Source organism: Lampetra planeri, chromosome 49, assembly GCF_965212315.1.
Source record: "Lampetra planeri chromosome 49, kcLamPlan1.2.h2, whole genome shotgun sequence".
NCBI lineage: Eukaryota > Metazoa > Chordata > Hyperoartia > Petromyzontiformes > Petromyzontidae > Lampetra > Lampetra planeri.
The window spans coordinates 6,771,543-6,790,039 of record NC_136155.1 but is presented as its reverse complement, the minus strand read 5'-3'; the positions used below and the strand labels follow the sequence as shown (position 1 = coordinate 6,790,039).

General features: G+C 46.6%; 1 protein-coding gene across 3 annotated transcripts in view; it reads right to left on the bottom strand.

Moving 5' to 3' along the window:
- The window catches only part of LOC144733920 (microtubule organization protein AKNA-like), a 68,082-nt gene that overhangs the window by 10,180 nt on the left and 39,405 nt on the right, over positions 1–18,497 (bottom strand). For all 3 annotated transcript variants that reach the window (XM_078615934.1, XM_078615935.1, XM_078615933.1), the window contains exons 15-22: positions 17,974–18,077; positions 16,985–17,229; positions 15,161–15,323; positions 12,294–12,494; positions 11,255–11,361; positions 9,767–9,886; positions 4,140–4,256; positions 2,387–2,551 (exon numbers count right to left, since the gene is read on the bottom strand). In XM_078615934.1, the coding sequence (XP_078472060.1) occupies positions 2,387–2,551; positions 4,140–4,256; positions 9,767–9,886; positions 11,255–11,361; positions 12,294–12,494; positions 15,161–15,323; positions 16,985–17,229; positions 17,974–18,077 (1,222 nt within the window). The remainder of the gene's footprint in view (positions 1–2,386; positions 2,552–4,139; positions 4,257–9,766; positions 9,887–11,254; positions 11,362–12,293; positions 12,495–15,160; positions 15,324–16,984; positions 17,230–17,973; positions 18,078–18,497) is intronic.

Here is an 18,497-nt window from a genome sequence, read left to right as displayed (position 1 = left end):
GCAACATCATGTGTTGGTCTGTACTAACACGCTAATACGTAAATATACTTCTCACCGTTTCCAACCACCACTGACCAGCATGGTGAAGTAAGGTTAAATAACTCCAATGTACGTATGTATGTATGCTGAACTTATTTCGCACTGTGCATAACCAACTGTGCATGTATCAGGCTTCGCTTTCAGCAAAAAAGATGCGAACAAGTCACATGAGCCAAGGGTGGTGACGTATTTGTGGAAATTGCGCATTTTCATCGCAGAAGTAGCTTACGTAACTTTTTCCTCCAATGACATTGACGCAAGTCGCTTACCGTGGACAATTGTTTTACACGAGACACGCACTATTACAGTTATACTTGACTGTCATGGTAACAATGTCTTTTATTCATCCAGTAAAGGCTCACTGCATTTCAATGCCCCTTGCGGAAGGGTCCTTCTTTGGGACGTTTGGCTACTTAATGTGCTATGAGGACGCATCCATTGCCCAGAACCCTGCCGATTGTATATTTTTCCTTTTAAGGCCACAAACGTTTTTGATTAATGCGTTTTTTTTTTACAATTACTGAATGTATATTTCCCATTTGGGTGGCAACGAGAGTTTCCAGAGACAACTCTCTCATTTGTGGGACTGAGAGGCAATGCCTAAAGATCGGGTTCAGCAATCTTTGCTCTTTGCTGCCATCTACTGGCTGACGTGCAGATTTGCAGATTCTGCAGATTAAGTCCGACACCTTACGAATTCCTCCTGTGCATGGGCCGATTTTCCCTCCTTTGGCAGCCAGTCTGTCATTCGTCTTGACCACCGACGGTTATCCTTGCTACTGACGTGTCCTGGCCACACCAACTTATGTTTTCTTAATCTTGCATATGCTATCTTCCCCATGTTGCCCATCTACCCGTCCCGTGAGTTCAATTCGCAAGCAAGTATCTCACAAAGCAAATGTGTTTCTTTTGGAGCATTTATTTAATGCATGATCATCGCAGGTAAAATTGAGTGATTAAAAGGTTATTCTTTAGAAGAACGCCGTAAATGAGAACTGATTGCAGTGGTTTTGGAAAACTGACTTAAATCATGGAAGAGCAAGTATGTACATTAAACTTGCTTCACAACGTACATCGCCAACCGTGCTAATTGGAGGTGCGTGGTAAGGACATCAAGCTAAGTACAAACATCAGTTCTAAAACAATGAAAAGTATGAGATTGTGTGTAACAACCTAAGCGCAAGGAAATGGCTGTATAACTGTGAAAGTAAACTTGCTGACTCAAATCAGCGTAACAAGATCCACTCCCAATGCAAACTAATTACGCTGGTGTTAAAGATCAAATATTAGCTGAGGGTGATGCAAACTAGGCCTGGGAAATCCGTGAGCAACATTGGCTGGCGCTGCATGTAGCGACCCTGATTGGTAACCGTCAACAAGATAATAGCTTCTTTCAACATTGATTCTCATGGTACTTACTATAAATGCTGCACTAAATTGAATCAATGGTTGATTGCAGAGTGAACTGCAGCATGGGAATAGAGAACTTGAGACATTGACATGCAGGACTGGGGACGTGCAACCAGACAACTGTACACGAGGGCACAGCAAGGACTATGTACACACCCACACACGCGCACGCAGAGACAAAGATCCCCCATATAGCCTCTAACAATCTGTTGGGGGAAAGGGTTGTTAGCGAGCACAGCACAACGTGCTAACCATGATGCCTACATGCAAGTGATCTACACATGAGTACAACTACATTTACATACTACCCACACGGATACATACAGACTAACAACATATATGGAACAAAAATGGAAGTGTGCAAGGCCAGGAGAGATGCACGCTTGGATATTCTATTAATATACAAGAAAGAGAAACGTGTGAATTGGAGAACGTGCTCAGGTTCGTGACATCATTCAAACTGTGAATGTATGCATGTATGTTTAACTTCTTTCGTACCGTACGGAGCCAACTGTGCTCATCATAGGTGCTTGAGACGGACCACAAACTAAACACACACAAAAAGCGAGTGGGCATGGCCAGGATGCGTCGATGGCAGGGACGATGTCCGGTGATCAACAACAATGACGGAGTGGCAGCCAAGGAATGGAGCGCACTGGAAAGGACCTCCACCAAGGAGATGGAACGATGACCTCAGTCTGTGTGCAGGTGCTCGGTGTATTTTGTTTTTTTACACCCCAGCAGCTTGGAGAGGCCTTTATCCAGCAGTGCAGAGGATTGGCCATGACTGCTGCTACTGATAATGATGAAACAGTCACATAATCAATCATACATACACAGACACGTGCAACCCTTTTTGTTAATCCACTGCTAGACATGGGCCCACACCACCCCCCACCCTCCACTCTTCCGGAGGGCTTGTGTGGGCACGACCCACCGTGTTTGGCGCGACCCTCTTGGTGACCGCGAGACACCACGACTGTGCCCTGGCCGCGGCAGAGCGGGCAGTGCGGCGCGGCGCGGGTGTCGCTCAGCCGCCGCTGCCGCGGAGAGGGCAGCGGCACGCGGAGGTTCAGCCCGTCCAGACTGCCAGCGCGGACGACTGCAACCGGTGGGGTCCAAGGGTGAAGAAGCATCCCGTTCCACTCTGCCACCCAACTGCTCTGTAACGTCGGGGGAGGGGGGCGGGTGGAGAGGCATGTGCCCCCCCCCCCACCACCGTCTCCGCACTCCCCACCCCCAATGTTGCTCAGCTCCAGAGGTCGCAACCGGGTACCCGATACCCGTACCCTATCCGATACCCGGCTACCCGTACCCGGCCGGGTACGGGTACGGGTACCCGTTTGCGACCCTGGTGCGGCCGGGTACGGGTAGGCCGTGAGTCACTGGTGAGTAACCGTTTGTCACTCATTTCGGGTAGGGTACGGGTACGGGTAGGGAACGGGTACCCGTACCCGGCCGGGTACGGGTACGGGTACGGGTACCCATTTGCGACCCTGGTGCGGCCGGGTACGGGTAAGGAATCAAAACCCGTTTGCGACCTCTGCTCAGCTCCCCCCGCCCGCCCCTTCCAAATGATTATAGTCAAGCAAAACAAATGTTGGTATAATATATAATAAACAGGGGGTGATAGGAAGGGCAGTATGCGAGGCACATTTTGGCGTTACTCATTGTCTTTATAGTGTCACATTTAGAATGTACATTTGACACTCTTCATGTTTTCCAGAGTTTTTTGTCTCTTCCTTTTAAAAGAAGGTCAAGCTGCAGGGCTGTCGCCTGAAAAAAACAGAACTGCTCAGGAGAGTCCCTCTCGAGCAGTGGTTCTTCTTCACCTGTGGTGCACGCTGCACCCCCTGGGGGGTGTGAGACGTGGCCAGATCTTTTTTGAAGGTAAATCATCGAAACTCAAATGAAGCACGGGCACCGAAGTACAACTACTTTGTCTCATCAAACCCCATATGTATTTATTAATGTAATTTTTTGTTTACGATTGAGAATGAAAAGGGTGCAAGGCTGCAGTAAAGGTTAAGAACCACTCTTCCATATTGGGCACTAGTCTTTGGAAGTGGTGGCAGTACCCACATTCTACCCTACCACACGCAAATTGTCGATCGACTAGCTGTGTTTGACCCGTTCACACTTCTGGGTGGGCAGAGATAGGGGGGATTTTAAGAAAGTCATAGCGTTGTTTTAACTTGCCATGCTAGGAGATAAAATCGAACCGCCGACCTCTGGATTGCAAGTCCAGTGCACTAACCATTGCACCGTGGCAGCATTCCATATACTGTACGTATTTAATAGCGCATGGGAACAGAGCGAGACAGTGCTAATGGGGGGGGGGGAGTATGTTCCCTACGCTATGCCCCTGTGATCACTTTCATCCCCAGTAGGCAATAATTTAATATCAGGGCATAATTGTTCTACGGAATGTTTTAGCAGAACGATGTACTGAAGAAGCACGTGACTTGTAGTTGTAGTCTCAGCCACATTGAGAGGGGTATACTGTAATGCGGTGTGCCAGGTGTGGAAATATTTGTTAGGGTCGCCAACCTGGACAGACCCAGCCGAAATGAATCCCTGCAATAAAAAAAAGTGTGGCACCCCAAAACATGGGCAGATTGGGTTGAAGTACAACGGAAAGAACTGGTGTGAGGGGCGAGTGGTGTAAGGCACTCGTGAGACAATCTGACCTTCTTGAACTCCGCTGCCATTGCAAAAGTGGCATGGAACAGCCTGGTCCGTGTCCCTTGAGTCCGCAGGAACGCCCACGCTGGCAAGGTCCACGGTCGGAGAAATATAGTCCCGTCCTGCCGGCAAATAAATAACCAGGCACAAAGTGCCGACAGTTAGAGGGGGTCAGGGAAAAATAACGAATGACAAAAACCACAATGTTTAGAATAATGCATGGCACTTGAGTCCATCTGGAAAAACCCATTATGTCTGCGGCCATCACAATGATATTTCTCTAGCCTGAAATACACACACATATACTTTTAACTTTTTTCCCGCTGCTCCCTTTACAGCCGCCTGGCTGTGCACGTCACAGCGCTGATAAGAATTCACACAGCTGCTCTTTAAAGAGGGCCCGTGGATGAGCGTCTGGCAGGCTGTTCCATAAAGCCATAATCCATTGTGGAGCGAGAAATCATTGGCTCCTAAACATCCCTGGTGCTTTTCATTTTACACTTTAAAACATGGCCTCGGGTTCCATGAACAGTAGCACTACGGGTATGGGAGCCGGAGATTTTAAATGTGGAGTTTTTTTTCTCACAAATAAAACCAACTTTGCAATCGAAAATATGTAATGAGACAGCCCCATTGCATCAGGGGATTCCTTGTAGATTATCATAGTCATTGCTCATTAATTGGCTCAAAACATCTTAAAATAAACACCCACTGCAGGACCCTCCTGAAAAAGAGTTTGGCGACTCCGTGTGGCTTTCCTGGATAAATAATTAAAGTAGAAATAAAATATTCAAAGCCAATAGTTATTTTCTTTAAAAGTTTACCATCTTGGCAAACACCCATAACCATAAAAACATATATTCCCGTGTGCATCACATACATAGGGAGTAAGAGCTAGAGACGAATGCAGGATAGATATAACATCAAATCGTATTCTTACCCATGATTGTTTAGAATTTGTTTAACACTGAATATGTTGCACCCACCCCAGAGTTTTTGTCTGCCTCCCTTGAGACCACAAGGTCACGCTATAGGGGTTTGTCATGGAGACGATGAACCCATTCAGGAGATCTTGGAGCCTGAGGTCCTTTGAGAAAGCTCACGGGACTTCAATCCGGTGAATTGCCTTTTTATCCTTTTTATACGGTACGAGTCATACTTCCCCACACACTATGCTACGTGTTATTTGTTTTACTGGATGACAAGCCCAGATGGTTCATTGTAATTCTCACAGCTGAAATTTTTCCAAATTCAGTGCAAACCCGAAGTTGAATGCGACGGTTTGTTTTGTGCTGCCGCCATTCACGACCAGGTTGAAACCATCAACTCACTGCACTTGAGAACCTGGTTTGATCACGGGTGCTCAGCGATGCCAGGTCAAGTGTGCTGACCTCTGAACCAGCTGGCCACCTCTAGGTGTAGTGTTCATAAGTGGTGGTCATGCTGTCGAGAGAAAGGTCCCAGCAGAGGGAATATGGAATTTGCTGAACGAGCTCACGGCCAGCAAAATATATGCGTGCCTGTTTGAGCAGGTAAACCAACCGATTAGACTTTTTAAAAATTCTGCTAATAAATTATGTCTTTCCCTACAGCTACCTCCGCTAAATGTAATTATATGGGCCCACGCCTGCCAACCGGCAGCGCTAAATTTAAATGCATTGTCCTTCCCAGTGCAACAGGCGATCCATGGCTTAGATGTAACAAAACATTTTTTTCTAATCCGATGTAGAATTTCAATTCAATGCATGCACCAATGGAAGATAGCCTACTGCTAAGGCACCGCATATTGCTGCATAGGTTTGTCTGCGGTTGTGCTGTGTGACCTACAATGTGTTTTCGGGCTGTACTGCATCTTGTTCACACAAGCAACAGCAGGCAATGATATCTAATCAAGGGAGAACGTGAGCTGCTTTATTCAGTTCCTGAGGAAGCTCCCGGCGTGTGGAGCGAAACGCCTGACATTGTGCCGAACAACATGCGGAACGACATGCGTTACAGCCAGAAAGAAAAAAACACAGATCGGAGAGGGAAATGAAGCATGGTGTACCTGTCGGGCAGCAAAACCATTGCCATAGTGATGAATGATCTTAACCTGTCCCCAAAAATAGTTCCTTCACATATGGTTTGTCTAGCGCATGGAATGATTTCCAAGCAGAGGTCCAGAGATTTATTTTCAGGTCCCCAGCAAAGTCACCCTTGCAACATTTCCATCAAATTTTTGCACGTAATCTAATCGACTTATTTCTGCAGGAGAGCAACACTGAGGCGTAGGGCTCTTTTTCAGGAGGCTCCTGTATCGGGTGCTTATTTTAGAATGTCTTCAGCCAATTAATGATGAGTTGTTTTCATACATGTGGGAGGAAGCCGGAGCACCGGGAGAAACTCAGGCAGGCGAGGGGGCAACGCTCTGTCCCTGTACCGATGGAAAAATATGGCGAATAGTTAACTAGCGAGCCAGGGTTATGGCACCTCGATGCCGACGAGAAGGGAATTTCACAACACTTGTGTGACCCACCAACCCTCACGGCCTCCACAGTGCTGGATTACAGGACACGTACACAGCCACCGCCGCCTGGCTCATGAAGAGGACGGAAGAGGTTAACGTTGTGAGCGGCGGTAAGGGAGAAGTGCTGGCGGAATGGGAACCTGCATTGACTCACTGGCACGTCCAATATTCATTAATGTGCACTTTAATTGGCCAGCTCAATAATCGTTTGTATGAGCACCGCCTCAAAAGGTCACGTGCTGAGCTGTGAAGGAGGTGTTCGAATGGCCTGCTTTCCACAAAGTACACCCTGCCTGTCTCGCTAACATGCACCTATCACCAGGGATTGCAGTGTTGCTAAAATAAAAATTGCTTTTAATTGCCAACCAAGGTTACTCAGCGGGAGAGTAAGGAGGTCGCGGCTCAGAGTACGAAGGTCGCGAGTTCAAATAATGGAGACAGGCATGACCCAGTCCATTATCCCTGCAGGGTCAATACAATGAGTACCACTCTGTGGGTAAGTCAACAAAGTTTTGAGTTTAACCAAGCGAGAACTCAGGAGAAAAGGATAGGATAACGAAGGGCAACGAAGGTTATTCCAATCGAGAGATTCACCCCCACCACAGGAATGTGAAATTTCTGACACTCGCTAGGAGCTGTAACTGGGAGGTAAGTGCCACCCCAATGTTCAAGCAGAAATAGCTTTGACATTATTATTTTTACATCAGCCCCTACGCCCAGCAATCGCGCAGCTCCACGGTTGATCCTACACAACCACTCCGGTGCATAACAGCACCACTCCTCTCCTGCGGAATAACATTTGGTGCCAATACAACGCGTGAAAGAGAGTGCCAATGGGAAATCCGTGGGGGGGGGGTGCGATGTGACCCAGTGGCTCAGGGGAGCCTAATGCAGCGCATCGGGGAACTGAGCCGGCACCTGTGAGACCCTTAGACCTCAAGCTCACGGGCCGCCTAGCGCAGGGTTCTCACGCACCGTGTCCGACTGGTGACCCAATAGGTTTCAGAACCTGCAGTTAAGCACCCCGAGGGGATAGAAAACGAAAAAATGTGGCTTTCTTTTCCAGGGGGTACAAAAAGGCTCCCCAAGTGCAGTGCATTTGACGGTTTCAGCTCAATTACCGACGATTGAGAAAACAATGGGGGGGGGGGACCCAGAGATAATACGGCAAAGCATATTTTGTTACATTGTGATGTCCTAGAAAGTAAACAGCGGCATGTAGACAGCGGTGGAATTATTCGATGATCTAGCAGAAGTTATACACCTGAGAGATGTATGAGGAACAAAAATGTTCATTGATTGAGCTTCAGAAAAGGTCCTATGAATGCCTTGATCTGTGCCTACTGCTGTGGCTGCGAGCCCCAATAGGGAATAGCATTTCACCTCCTCACCTGTGTCCCATTGATTGGTGGATGTTAGTGATAATGAAAAAACTAAAATAAATAACTAAAAAAAAAACAGCACAGACACGACCCTCAAGGCAGTAACTTTTGTTGCCATGATCTTAGTGATGATCGCACCAAGGACGGCCAACATAGATAAGACGGTTGTAGTCATTGACATAATTCCGTCAATTGTGCACTTTACATTCATTTTTCTTCAGGTGGCCATGTGTCGCAGAGGTCAGAGCTCTGAGCTGACACCGCTGAGGTCAAGGGTTCACATTCTGGCAGTTGCCTGCGTGATTAAATTGGATTCTCAAAGGGAGTGAGTTGATGGGTCTCAGCCTGAGCACCACGTATGTACTGCACAAACATCACGTAACATTTGGATTCAGATGTAAGTTGGTGAAGTTCCAGCTCTTGAGCATTAAAAATATTGGCTGTCATGCAATAAACATGAATCTCATATGCAGAGGTAGCTCTGGCCCTATCCATGAGCCAGTCTCTAACACCAACGATTGCATTGCAGTGCGAGAGACCCGAATGTGTTCATCATATCGTGACATGACACTGATAACACAGGCAGGTTAAAATTGAGGGAAAATGACATTGAATGTGCATATTAAAAATCCATTGTATTCGCTGTCAGAGGAGTTGTGCTCTCAGCGTGTCCAGCCATGAGACAAAGACATTTCCATAATAGAGATTTTTTTGGGTTAGATCGCATAAATAACACATTCCTGCGGAGGGAGCTTGTAGGAACGTTGGGTTGCTCGGTCAATGGCCAGGGTCAACGGTGGCATGGTGTATTCCGCAAATATGCCCGACTGTGAGGGTGGGCACAAGCCGGCGTGAGTAGGTTAAACGTTGAGTTTTATAAGGGCACCACGGGGTGACCAGCCCCTCCCCACCCAACCCCTCCCCACCCTCCCCACCCAGCCCCTCCCCACCCTCCCCACCCAGCACCTCCCCACCCTCCCCTCCCCACCCAGCCCCTCCGTCCCCACCCAGCCCCTCCCCACCCTCCACTCTCCACCCAGCCCCACCCCTCCCATTTTTGGTTCCTATCAGTATAAATGTGTCGTTCAAGCCGTCACCACCCCACACAGCCAATTAGTAAGGTTTGTCACTTAAACAGAACGTGCCAATTCGTTACTAGTACAGCACTAACCGGTGTGTTGGAGAGTCTCGAAAGAGAGGAAGTCTCACAGTGAGTACTGCATTGCATCCTCTCATTAGAATAGCCCCGGAAGGTAGCTTCACTGAAACACTGATTTAAGTCACTTCAATTGGTCGTTTTCATTCATAACTTGGTAAGCAACCATTGTGTACTCTAGAAAGTCAAGTTTATTGTTTAAACAGGTGAGAACTCGAGACACAAGGGTAGTTTCATTTGCAGGAATGACCTCACTTGCGATATGAAAATCACACTAAAATACGCCAATAGTCCAATTTCAGATATGACAAATAGAAAACTAAATGTAATGTTTTATAATGTAGCCATTGATGACAATGCTGACACAAACACGTACAATGTAACCGATATTGGCCAAACATCCCAGTGCAAAAATAAAAACACGCGCCTGCAAATTACCAAATTGGGATTACACTTTACAAAGTTGCCCCTTCCTGCGAAGAATCTGGCAGGACCCTCCTGAAACAAAAGTCTTGAGTGAGGCTTTCCGCAGCTTAACAAGTGTAGTAGTAGTAGTAATAATACTCATCATCATCATATCCGTCACACCTGTGTATGGGCCTCGCAAGGACAGCCTGCCCTCTGACTGGCTCCTGTGCATGCGCGGGGCTCGGTTGGGAATGGCAGCACGGGAAGCGCTGGCCGCGTGCGAGCCCTCCGTGTCCGAGCCTGCGGTAGAAACGCAAGCGCCGGGGCACCACTGAGCGACACATCCAGCAGCGACCGTTTTATTTTGTTGTTCATTGCTATTCAAGAACCCAGAACACAAAGTATATTCTGAAGAGGGGGGGGGAGGATAAATGTGCAAATAACGTGGAACAAACCCGACGCGATGCTTCGGGCACAACACAAGCGTCCTTCTTCAAGCGGGGACGACTTAGCGAAAACACACCGCTCAAGTGTGTCTTAAGCGGTGTGCGACACACTTAAGCGGTTGTGCTTTCGCTAAGTTGTCCCCACCTGAAGAAGGACGCGATTTCATGTTCACCACAACAATGTGAAAAATACATTATATGAGTTATTTTATACTTCGAATACAGATGAGTAGCTCCCCGATGTGTTTTTCGGGTTGTACTGTGTTTTTTTCAGCACGGTTGTCTGATGTTTCATTCCCACATGCTGGCACCTTCTTCGGGAGCTGAATGAGAAGCTTCTGAATAGCTGTTGAAGTAGCTCTTGAAGAAGTTGCCGGCATGCGGAACGAAACGTCAAGACGTCGTGCCCGAAAAAGTCAGTGGTACGGCCCGAAAACCACAAAGGAGAGAGGTCGACAGCACAATCGTGAAAGTAATAAAAACGACCACGGTAATTTTTTTCAAAGGTTCTTTTTTTTACATATGACAAACTATAATAATAATAAATATATAAGCACTGTCGTCTAAAAAAAGAAGAAGAAAAAAAAGCTCTTACGCTTTCAATACACATTGACAACCAATAACAACTCCCACAAAGGTGCATTTACACTTACAGATTTCACAGTTCAAAGGGAGGTGACGCTCAGTCCCTGGTGCAAATAAAGCCTCAGTACATAGGAACGGTTATGCACGCCCCAAACCCGGTGCTGTGATAATATGCCAATGAGAAACTCTTGCCTGCATACGATCTGATGAAAATGTTGTGAACCCGCACATAGGTGGAACATGAAAGTGGCTTCAAATGGATATGTTTCCATACACACTGCCTCTGAAGGTTGTCTTTTACTGAAAGCTGTGCACGCCGTTTTAACCGTTTTAGCAAATGCGGCCTACACCTCATCAGAGTCACACGTTCACGTAACAAAAGAAACGAATCACCAAATTACGCCTTTGTAGATACTTTCGCATGCGATAACAATACGGCTTGCATTTCTGCCGTCCAGCATTCAACCGTGATAAATGCCCCACGCAATCTGTGCACGGTTCAAAACCTCACGCGCATCGGTTGCAATCCGCAACACAACTAGCTTACGAGCCTAACTTTGCTCGAAGCAATCCCACATTACAAGAGTCTGGTATATGTTCCCATGACCCCCCCCCCCCCACCCCTCATAGAACTTACAGTGAGTGTGTTGAGAGCGCAGGGGAGGAGGCTGCGACTGGCTGAATCTCGATCTCACTTCCTCCCGCAGCTTGACGACTTCGCGGTGAAGGTCCTCCACGCTTTTGCTTAAACGGCGCAGGGATAGAGAGCAGTGTTAGATTGAACTCGGCGCCCGTCCAAATGCCAAAGCCACGTGTCCGAAACGTCCCATTGCCGACGCTTTCCTGAAAGAGGACAACAATCATCATCGCCTGTGATGGGGAGGCCATCATCCAGCAGTGGATTTATCACGGCTGACGAGGATTATGACGGTTATGGTTAATTATTTTTCGCGTGCCGATGCCAACTCACCGTCGTCACCATCATCGTCAGGCATGATCACTGGATGAAGGCCTCCCACCCGCTGTAGCTATATCTCGCTGCCCTGCAATGGAACGATCCACCTCGCATATGCAGAAGAGATGATTCCATTGCTCCAGCTCCACGGTGGGATTCCTGTTTGACGTGTCCCCTCACTTGAATGCCACTGACCACCATCGCTAGGTGACTGTATCTCATAGTCACTACGATTGCGTGCATGAATAGGAAATGTATTTTCAAAGGCGTAGACATTTTTTTTAAATGATCTAAAATTTACAAATGTATGTTTTGAGAAGGGAAGAGTTCATGGTTGCTGAACACTGGCCCAAAAGCCCTGGGCAACAACACACAGTGCGATCGAAGCTCTAATAGATGAGAGTTTATAGTCTCTTGAATGGAGCAAAGATATTGTATGAACTTGGGAAAAGGGGAGAGACGATGATGTGAGGGAGATCCAACATCAAGCAGTACCGGTAAAGAAAAAGAAAGATAAGTGTCATGTCCTGTGTAGTATGGTGGCTGAACACAACACGGACGAGATGAAACAGTCCGACGGGTAGGCTGAATCCTCGTGGCAGAAGAAATCATGAAGTGAAAGTTCATGGGAACAGCAACCATGACAGAAGGGTGATACGGAGTCGACCGACCGCCGGTGAGCGAGTGTCTGTAGTGTGAATCGGTGAGTGCCAGGACGCACTCTCGCTTGGTCGTGCTCGCCAGGGGAGCCGGCGGCGGCACTAGGCTGCGGCGCCTGGTTCGTCCACGGGATCGGCCGGACGACGATGCCGAGGTTTCGCGAGACCTCTCGGGGTCCCGGGCGACGTGGCCAGGCCTCTTGCTCTGCTCCAGGCGCCGCCCCAGTTTGGCGATTTCTGACTGCAGTGCCAGCATGGCTTCCCTAGGAGGTACGAACGAGAGCACATCTTGGGTGAAGTGCTCAGCAGAGATTGTGGATACTGATCCCAATTGTGCGATCGGCTTAATGTCATGATATGAAGCGTAAATTAGTATCTCTCACACGGCAGTGCAACCCTTCGCGTTCAAGAGTGGCTCGTGGAGACGGGTGTCATTGAGGTGCCTCTGAGATTCTTGAAGTGACCTTTGAGTGACCTTTGTTCCACACAGTAATGGGTAGTACTTTCCTATCCACTCTTCTTCCAAGAGTAACGTTTGGAATGTGATCATGATTTTTTGTTATTTTTAGAGGTGATATTTTGGACAAATTAAGTGCAGAACCAAATTTAATGTGATGGGGGTTGTAAAATGTATTTGGTGATACTGTGTTGGCAGCAGTGCACAAGCACAAACCAACAAAAGTCTCATTCGTGAATAATTCTGTGGCCTTAAAAAGGACAATAAATTATTGGCGACGTTTTGGATAATGGCCAGAAGTTGAGTTTTTAAAGATGTATATGGCTTGTTGGCATGCACATAAAGCATAGGACATAAAACAAATGTATAAAACCAACCACTGGGTTATACTAATTATTCAGAGCACAAATTTTGTGCAAAGCACCATATGAAAATGTCGTACGTAAAGATCATAACCACGCCAACTTAATAACCACGCCACCATGAACCTAAATACACTCAACAACACATGCACCAAACCATCACTCCTGCAATACTTACATTTTACATTGTAGGAGTGCAATGATGCATTGATTGATCTTTGAACAACGATTCTTCTCTTAGAATAAATGCATCAAATGATGTGTGTAACAATTCTTGTTTTTTTCAATAATTCTGTAAGTGGAGCAGTGGTGCAGTGGGCAATACACTGCACAGTAAATCTTGATTCCCGTCTTGGGTGCCTTTCTGTGTGGAGTTTGCATGTTCTCCACCTGTTCTGCATGGGTTCTCTCTGGGCTCTCTGGTGTCCTCTAATAGAATGTCATTGGTGTTGGCCAAACCACCCAATGTAGTAGGCCCCTCCTGAAAGAGAGTCTTTGGCTTTACCGGGTAAATAAGTCATGATTACAAAACCCACACTGAGCGTCGTGTGACGTAAGGTCAAACAACTCCCATGAATGAAAGGTGTGGGCAGGCCTTCATCCACCAGTAGATTGGCATGTTACTAGATTTTGATATGTTGTATATAATGGGTTCATCTCACCTTTGCAACGAAAAGAGGCCCTACTGATGACTGCAATGTAAAAAAAACTAGGCACTTTACAGAGTTGGTGACCAGTGGGAACTTGGGTTTGAATCCAGGCAGCTAATAAATGACTAAAGCCATGTTCTCATTTTCAGAGATTAACATGAGACGCATTCGTATGCGCATAATACATGCATTTAATAATTTGTGTAAGGATGAATGTATTACAATGTATTCAAATTACATGAATGTATTATACCGATGTTACATTTAGGCTACTGGATAATAAACACTAAGCACGGTCTCGGTCTGGTAACCGATAATTGCCAAGAAAGACACATTAGTCATTTTTTTTCTTCCCAATGCAGCTTTTTTTTCCAGCTCTAACAATTAAAAAACATCAGTCTAATTGACACACAAATAAACTTTACAGGGCATGTAAAAGGTGTGAATATAAAAAATATGTTGGAGCGACCTCATCAGCAATCACGAGATATCCTCTTATGGGACTACTCTCTGACAGGGTGATGCACTGCAAATGAGAACAAATCTTGCATATTGTGAAACATGCTCCCACATGCTTCTGTCTGCAGAATTAGTGTATTCGTAATACGGTTGCAAAGGGTAATTTGAGCTCTGCTTGGTGTGTCTATGCTCTGAGTGACTACTTGATCAATTTGGTTAGTTTTGTATGGGGTAAGCCGGCCGAACAAACAAAACTTGTAGGAAAGATATATTCTATATCATAATTTATGAGTCTTATAGTGCCTCCTCCATTACGTACAGATGGATGGACAGACAGAGCTAATGCTGAAATGCTTTCTACATTATTTCTGAAAGTAAACTTTTTTTTTACTTCAACTCGATGTATAGAAGTTAACTATATTCTCTGGGTCTTTCGATAAAGTCACGTAGATAGGTTCAAAGAAAATAGTATTATTTTTCCTTGAGAAAATAACGTTATTTTCTTTGAGAAAATCATGCTATTTTCTTTGAGAAAATAATGTTATTTTCTTTGAACCTATCTACATGACTTTAACGAAAGACCCAAAGAATATGAATTCCTGCAGTCACGAAAGCTTTAAGTCAAGAAGTTAACTGTGTTATAGACTTGAAGTGGGTGTACAGAAATGGACTGTGTGTATAGAATTAAAGTTTATATGTAGATTTTGACTTTTTGTATAGAATGAAACGTTGTGTATAGTTCTAGATTTGAAGCTTTCGTGATTGCAAGGATTCATACTCTTAGGTTTTTTCGGTAAGGTCACGTAGGTAAAAAATTTAAAATAAATAATATTTCTATAAAAAAAAATTACGTGACCTTACCGAAAAAACCTTAAAGTACGTTGTGTATAGAATGTAACGTTGCGTACACAAATTGAACTGTGTGTATAAAATTAAAAGTTGTGTATAGAATGTGACGTTGCATAGAGAAATTGAACTGTGCGCAACGGAAGACGGCGTACTGCTTTGACGAGCGGGACGATTGCCCGTCGCTGAGCTGGGAGAGGCGCCTGCCACGGGAGGGCTGGCCAGAGCCGAGGCGCGTGGAGCCTGGCGAGCCAGGCCCCTCGTCCGCGCTCCTTCTAGTGGCACGTGCAGCCGTCCTCACCGCCTCCACCGCCAACGCTGCAGGGCAGCGAGCAGAGCAACCATTCGCTGTTATCATCAACACTGGCCATGATCAATCCACTGCTGGATGAAGGCTTCCCCCAAGCCATTGTCGTCTCACACGATCCTGCATTGTGATGTAGCACATGCACACGAGCTGATTTCATCGCGATCGGGCACCACTAATATTCGCCATGGTTGGGAATCAAACTCGGGTTGCCCGGCTCGGAGTGTTGGGCGCTAATCACTACACCACCACCACTCTTCTCATTACGCACGCAGGGATATTGGCTCCTAAATGGTCGCATACAGAAAGTTAAGGCGTCTTTGTGTGTGCGTGCGTGTGGTTTGATTCCAGGCTATGCACATCATCACTGGAGAGTGAGAGTTAAACTTTGACATTCCCATTCGATTTAGCCTTAAATTAAGAACTGGGGAAATAGGCGATTATTAGGCATTTAACGATGCATCAGATAATCGATTACAATCAATTCATACTCTCCCGAAACAACACTCCAATTGTGCACGGAAGGATCAAATATTTGCAATTCGTAATCGGTTCATGAGAACCCTGCAGCTCATAGCGGCGCTACAACAACCACAATGGCAAGAAAAGAGAATCGGTTCTTGAATATAATTGGACCAACGAGCCGTGACAATTCATCTACAGTCTTGAAGGGGGCCAGCCAATCCACAATCCATACTTCGTGATTATAGGCACTTGTGTGGTGTTGGCTACGCCACCCCCTTGTGTGCCATGCTGGCTTTTTATAATTGGTGGTCGCAAACAGCACATGCCCTGGAAATCTACCTTGGCCACATCCCTGGCTGACACTTATAATAGGATCTACGGAGCAGGGAACATGTGTCATGTTACATTGCAATCTCAGTTTTTTTTGTTCGCACTTGCGTAGGAAGTTCACAGTCTCAACCCAGGTGACAGTGCGTAAAACTCAGCATCCAGCAGGCTGTGAGACACTTGTTAGGACTGGTTATGTCAGTAGCGTCAGTCACAGTCATATCTGCCGCAGACGTATGCTGGCAGCTGCAGCAGCTGGTGCATGCGCCCATTTGACATATAAGGAATTGGCTGGTGCTGTGGCAGAAAGTGATCAGAAAGTTAGGAAGTCAAATCCTGTGTGGGTTGGAAAAAAAAGTTATTTGTCCATTCAGAGTGACTATTAGCACCACTCTGGCAATTTAACAGTGGTCATCTTTGGGAATGGATGCTCCCTGTCAGAGGATTGTGGAATTTCCGCCACTGGCTAAGGGCCATGAATGGAAAAGATCCCTGCTCTATGTTAAATTGACAATTATGCTGGCATTGCTTAAAAAAACTATTTCGGTATTTTTTTATTCTCATTTTCTTTAAATACAATATAGAGATAAGGCACTGCACAACACTCTTTTGAGTATCCAAATTGTTTAACTTTTTCAAAATTGAACAAGTAAAAGTTGTATGATTATGGGGAGACACTGATCTTCTGTTAATAAGACTATTTTTCAGGAGGGTCCTGCATTGGAAATTTTGACCATTTCCATCCTTCGATTAGCACATTTTGCTACGTACGGCGCGAAAGAAGCTCAACATACATACGTATACATACGCGTACATGAACAACCCTTATGCACATCACGACGCTTCGCTGGACAGCGTGCCGAATAAGGCATGGGCTCACCTCGTGGGGTGGAGATCTCCCCCTTCTCTCCATCCCTCCCCGCGCCTCTGACGTAGAGGCGGGGTGCGGTGGCGCGGATGGGCGTGACGTCTCCACGAGTGCTGCTCGTCTGCTCACCCGCGGCCCACCGCTTGGATCCCGCGCCAGTCGCCCTCGCCTCCTCATCCTGCGGGACCCGCGGCGCTGCCCGCGGCGCTGCCCCCGCCCTGCGTTGTTTCGGAGCCGCTTCGACGCCACTGGGATGCCTGTTTGCGAAAACGAGAAGCCTGCAATGAACATGCTGGGGTTTGAAATCAGTCACGCCTGGGCAGGAGCCAGCGCTGCAACTGAGAACAGATGTTGTGGCCCCTTGTGCGACTTTGCATTGCCGTGAATTGTCTCACGCTCTCTTGGACAAACCCCGGCCTGCCTGGCGTTCCATCACACCAGGGCCCTAAGACAATTATCAGGAGAAGTTCCCCCCCTTCTCTACTGTGGAGCGATCAGAGAGAGTTGTAGGCTTTGAGGATGGAGCACGTTGCACGCAAATCTCCCATTGCATTGCAAAAGGAGATATTATTAATCCAGATTTATCACTAACCAGCATGCACTAAAGATAACTACGTCGTGCTTATTTAGTGCGTGCATTTACCTTTCACGTGAAAAGCGAACCGCTTGAATTAATGTGTATCGGCATTTTGTTAAATCGCTGCTGGTAGAGGACCTCCGACCGTGGAATGTCGTGGGGGTTATTGACCATACTTCACGACGCTGGTCAGTATGGGTTTGTGAAGTTGGGCAGCATAGCCATTGGAGCATAGCATAGCACAATGATAGATTTTGCTGCACTGCCCTGGAATGCCCACAATGGAGCCCTCGACTATAATTGGGTCAAGTTCCACCTTGACAAGCCTTCTAGAACATGATTGAAATTGACATCAGTCACCCGCTCCATCAGGGTCATCTATATATGTCTGTCTGTGTGAGATACAGGGTCGAGGGCAGACGACCTGGTCACGTGCATCGTTGTTTCTGGGGTCGTGAGCGTTGCTCCGAGCCGACCGCTCTCTGAACCGACGAAGCCGCTATCAGTCTCCGGTGACACGATTCGATCCTACGCACGACGGGGACACAAATAAACACAAATATCTCCAACAACACTGGGGCACAACAACAAGCACCAGGCTGGTGATGGCTTGACAATGTGTAACATTGAGCGGGCATCGAGTGTGAAATTAACACTTTTTTTATTAAGCTGTTAAAATAAACATTGATTAATTTTACTAAAATTCAACACACGATGATCTACTCCCAGAGCCATCACAGACTCCTTGGGTGACTGCAACAAGGTGTCTCAGTACTGAAATAAATAAATGTGTCACAGTGGTTCTCATTCTCTATTTAGAGACCCTGAGACCCGTGGTTGAACAAGGGGTAGTGGGAGAAAGAGAGGGGAGGCAGGGGGTGTATGCAGTTTATCATCTCTATAATGAACAGGTAAGTGTTTTTGAGGTTCTCTCTTCATCAGTGGGGC